Source organism: Epinephelus moara, chromosome 22 (assembly GCF_006386435.1).
Source record: "Epinephelus moara isolate mb chromosome 22, YSFRI_EMoa_1.0, whole genome shotgun sequence".
In the NCBI taxonomy this organism is placed as follows: Eukaryota; Metazoa; Chordata; class Actinopteri; order Perciformes; family Serranidae; genus Epinephelus; species Epinephelus moara.
Window position 1 is genome coordinate 33,052,719 of NC_065527.1, and position 5,402 is coordinate 33,058,120.

At 41.4% G+C, this 5,402-nt stretch overlaps 1 protein-coding gene across 1 annotated transcript in view; it reads left to right on the plus strand.

The window, feature by feature from the left end:
- Positions 1-1,250, plus strand: part of ptprda (protein tyrosine phosphatase receptor type Da) — a 153,528-nt gene extending 152,278 nt beyond the window's left edge. Inside the window, exon 9 of the mRNA XM_050035235.1 lies at positions 1,054-1,250. Within this exon, the coding sequence (XP_049891192.1) occupies positions 1,054-1,122 (69 nt within the window). The 3' untranslated portion in view covers positions 1,123-1,250. The remainder of the gene's footprint in view (positions 1-1,053) is intronic.
- Positions 1,251-5,402: the final 4,152 nt, after the last annotated feature.

Genomic DNA, 5,402 nt, shown 5'->3' on the forward strand with positions numbered 1-5,402 from the left:
TGCATCTGTCTCTCTGTCTCTCTCTCTCTCTCTCTCTCTCTCTGTCTCATTGTGTCATGCGGATTACTGTTAATTTATTATGCTGATCTGTTCTGTACGACATCTATTGCACATCTGTCCGTCCTGGAAGAGGGATCCCTCCTCAGTTGCTCTTCCTGAGGTTTCTACCGTTTTTCCTTATGCGCTGCGAGGGTCATAAGGACAGAGGGATGTCGTATGCTGTAAAGCCCTGTGAGGCAAATTGTGATTTGTGATATTGGGCTTTATAAATAAAATTGAAATTGAAATTAAAATTGAATTGAATTGAAATTGAATTAATATTTATAAAAACGATTTAGGATAGACTTACTTGCTTGATACAGTGTGAATGGTGGATAATATTTATAAAAACGATTTAGGATAGACTTACTTGCTTGATACACATTTAATGATCAGAGTGAATGGTGGATAATATTTATTGCAATAAAAACGATTTAGGAAACTATCTGTGGACTTTGATTATTTGAAACAAAATTTCGCATCGCACACACAAGCGGTAAGAGGTGCACTTGCCCTCTGAAATGATATTTTGTATCACGTAACATAACGTTAAGCAATCATCTCACTTCCCTCCACTGATTAGGCCTAATATAACAGCTGCGGCCGACCGAGCTGCAGGTTCTGTGGACAGAGCCGGTTACCTTGGCAACGCGTCACAGCGAGAGATATTAAATAGTCCACTCAGCCGCTTCTTGTGAAAAACTTACGATTTTAAGGGTAAAAAAACAACATTAACGTATTAATAATTGATTTTATATTTATTTCTTTCGTAAGTGACCATGGTATAAGTGGGATAATGTCCTTCGAGGTGTCCATTATCAGAAATGAATGGACGCTTCGCGTCGGACGGTTCACGCCTCCGCGTCGTCCATTCATTTCTGATAATGGACACCTCGTCAGGCATTATCCCTTACATATTCTTTATTTGATACTGCTTTTTTTCTGGCTTTACTATTACAAAATGACCATAACATTGTTTTTTTTGTGTGTGTTTGTTTTGTTTTTTGTCCTTAGGAACAGTACCAACTGTGCTATCGGGCTGCTTTGGAGTACCTGGGAAGCTTTGATCACTATGCAACATAACCCCACCCTGAGAGACACCCTCAAAAGGGTTTTGTCTCCTCTGAGCCATGTCCACTCAGCTCCATCAGTCTCTGAGGCCTGATGAGAAGGCTACAGTCCAAGGAGAACTGACAAGGAGGTGACCACACCAGGAAACAGGGGAGATTAGAGGAAAGGGGAGAGGGACAGGAGGAGCTCTTTCTGCACTGGTGCCATGATTCTGCCACAGACCCGAGACCAAAAACCAACCCTGAGAGACTTGTCGTCATTCCTCATTCCAATACTTGACTGGATACTCCCGTCCCTCCCCATTTTCTGCCTCCTCCTCCAGCAAAAATAAATGTTCTGCCATTTTCATTTATATTCATCAGAACTGTATTGTTCTGAATATTTACATTTTTTTTGTAATCATTTACACTGGTTATTGTATGTCTTAATAATGTCTTATTAATATGTTTAATTTTTAATTCAATTTTTCCAATCTTTTTATTAATTTTATTAGCACAAGGACATGTTTTCATTATGACTGGAGAGCGTACACTCACAGCTGCTAATAATTTTATTTTGAACCATACATATGATATTCTAATGTTATCATTATTCATTTGATCTTGTTTGTGGATTTTTATTTTCCTGTCCTGATGTGCAAAAGAACAGTGATGATGACATCTACCCAACCCAGATCAAATAAATCAGTTAATGTTTGTGAACTGAACCGATGGCTAAAGACTCGCTGACTGTTCACATCTGAATAACTGCAAAGATGGCATTTTGAAACTTTCAACAAAAGAAATATGAAGTTGATGAAAAGTTTGTGTACGCCATAGTTTTTACAACCCCTTTTAACATAGTGTCAGGTAGACTAAACACACACAGTTCTTGAGAATCTTGTGAAATAAGTGTGATGTGATTTTAAACACATGCTCCATATGCATGAAAAGACATAAGAAATCCATTATGGCACAGAGACCAACAGTGTGTCTCAATTTACATACTTCAACACTTTATTGAGTGCAGAAGTGCACACTGCATATGCAAATGCGGTGTACTACTGGTGCACTCTAAACGAACCAAAAGTTGAGTACAAAATGTTGGGCACTTCTCACCCTCAACGGTCACCATCTTTGTGATTTAGCAAACTTCTCAACTTTTGACATGGCAGCAGGGAACAACAAGGAGACTCTTAGTCATATTTTTTGCTTTAACTATACTATTGCCGAATAGAGGCCGTCAGTAATGTTTGTTGGGTCTGTTATGATTTGGTACCATGAACAATAATGCGAGTGCTTACGTTAACTAGCAAGCTAAATTAAACTTGCTCCTAGCTATAGGGGCACATTTTAATCGGCATTGACACTGTGGTATAAGTTTATGTGTGGGCGGAGATAGTGGTTAAATGTTGGTGATAATGCTCCACCATCGTTTACAATTCACCATTTAAAGAGAAGACGAAATAAACAATCAATCAGTCAATTTTATTTATAAACCCAATATCACAAATCTCAATTTGCCTCACAGGGCTTTACAGCATACGACATCCCTCTGTCCTTTGGACACTTGCAGCGTATAAGGAAAAACTCCCCCAAAAGAAACCCTTTAACGGGAGAAAAACAATGGTAGAAACCTCAGGAAGAGCAACTGAGGAGGGATCCCTCGTCCAGGATGGACAGACGTGCAATAGATGTTGTACAGAACAGATCTGTGCACTGTGCCAACACCATAACACTCATGGAAATAAAATTGATAGGGGTGGTATAGACTGGCCCCTGTAACTCATACACCAAAAATGACCAGCAGGTGGCGCTATTTTCAATGCAAAAGTGTTTTTGGCTAATAACTCCCACATAATATGTCGCACATTGTTAAATCTTCTATTTACGTGTTCTCTGAATTCAGCTGAATTGTGTGGTGTAAGCCAGGCCCACTTTTGCGGTAACTTTCCATTCGCTAAATCGCGACAAATGAAAAACGTACTTTTTCAAACTCCTCCTAGGCGATTTGACCGATTTGCACCAAACTTTGCATGAAGCATCTGTGGACCCTCCTGACAAAAAGTTATTAAAAGAATTTTGATGGTCCAAAAAACGCCCAAAATATAAAACAACAAATTCCTGCACATTGTGTTCCAAACAGACAGTCTTTCATATCTTGACCAAATACAGTCCGATTACCACAACACTTTTGCTAATTGTGTTCCATGGCCCGATGAGGGATTGTGCAAAATTCGGTGCAAATCGGCCAATAGGTGGCACTCTGGTGGCAGTCTAATTAGTGTGAATAAAAGTAAATTGGAAAATCTTCAAATCCTCTTAAAAGCTCATCGACTTTCAACCTCTTCTTGTCCCTCATACTTTGAGCTAGAGACACCATGTCAACTTTTAAAGAGTCAGAAGACCTTGAACTATTGGGCATGTATTCAGCTTCTACTTTTTGGAAAAATACATACGTGGGTTGGGTGCCTACCTGTATACTGGAAATGTAAGTAAGAGATATCGTTTATTTTTTTATTTATTACAGCTGACAAGACATCTAGGTGTACGGCCCCTGACGGCAGCATGCCCCGACACGCGTGGACTGCGAGGGCCCGTTCATCGCTGCTTGCAAATCTGAAGTTGATTGGACAAAATCTGTAGGAGGAGTTCGTCAAAATACAAGGTGTCGAAATCACAAAATCGCCACCAAAATGAAAAGTTTAAATCAAAATGACCGACTTCCTGTTTGGAGTAGACCATTGGTGGCAGAGACTTTTGTGCGTCTGGGCAACATACACACATGTACCAATTTTCATCTTCCTACTCCAAAAAAACCCCTATGGGGAGGGGTTTTTGAAAATTTCAAGGGGGCGCTATAGACGCATTTTCTCCCCCCCATGGGCAGCGCCCCTATCAGATGCAAGAGCTTGCCATTTTTAACCTGTGTATCAATTTTTCATGAGGATATGAGATCGTTGAAGCCATCAAAAACCCAAACGTATTTAGTGGCGAGGGATCAATAGTCGCCACGCCGCCACATGGACACCATTAGACGTAGCTTCACAGCGTTCATAAGGTAGCTTCACCAACTTGTTCTGCATGCATTAGAAGTGGAATGAAGTTGATGCGGTCAAGTTTGTGTCATCGGTACATGTTAAAGTAAAAACTGGTCACTTCCTGTTACCACCGGGGGGCGCTATGAGTAAGGTGGGATAATAACATATCGGGGCGTTTGGGGCGGAGCCATCATCATGTCCAGCAAGTTTGAAACTGCTGAGATCAAGTATGTGGGCGTGAGGTCCGTTCGTAAATCGATGGCGAGAAAACGAAAGGTCGCCAAAGTTTGTCACACCCTAGCTGCCACGTCCCTTGACATAGAGAAAAGCTTTTAATAACTTTTGATCAGCATGTTCTCAGGATGATCTGTACCAACTTTGAAGTCGATCGGACGAAATCCCTAGGAGGAGTTCGATCAAACGTGTCAAAAATTCAAATCAAAATGGCCGACTTACTGGTGGGTTTACGGCATGGGTCCAAGAGGATTTTTTGTGCGTCTTGGCATGTTCTATGAGCCCACCAATTTTCATGTGTGTAGGTGAAACTCACAGGTGGGGCTCGAGGCACAAAATTTTCTAGGGCCCCGTCCACATACAACACTGCTGAAATATCAAATTTTTCGCCAGACCAAACGCATGTGCCAAATTTGGTGCATTTTTGAATTTGGGAAAGGGGCCAAATTGGGGGTTATATTCTCGCAAGAATAATAATAATAATAAATTAAAGCTACAAGCAGCTGTGATCAGGCCCTCGCTCCCCCATGCAACCGCGGGGGTCTGAGGCATGCCGGGGCTGTGGCGCGAAGCGAGAAGGGAGAAAAAATCTGGCAGGAGTGAAAAACACTCATCACACGTGAAGTTTCGAGCAAATCAGACATGTCAATGTATAATAAGGCATTTCCTGTTTCCACAAGGGGGCGGCATGAGCAAGATTGTCTACGAGCATATGGAGGCGTTGAGTGTGGGGCTCTTATCATGTACAGAAATTTGAAGCAGTTTGGATGAAGTATGTGGGAGAGAGAGCTGCTTGAATATGCATGGCGATGCATCAAAAATGGCAGCGCCATAGCAGCCACGCCCTTTGACCTACAGACATGCAGAGCACAACTTTTAATCAGAATGGCCTCTGGATGATCTGTAAATAATTTGAAGTTGATTGGATGAAATCCCTAGGACGAGTTCGTTAAAATACAACATGTGGAAATCACGCCAAAATGACAAGTCAAAATCAAAATGGCCGACTTCCTGTTTGGAGTAGACCATTGGTGCCAGA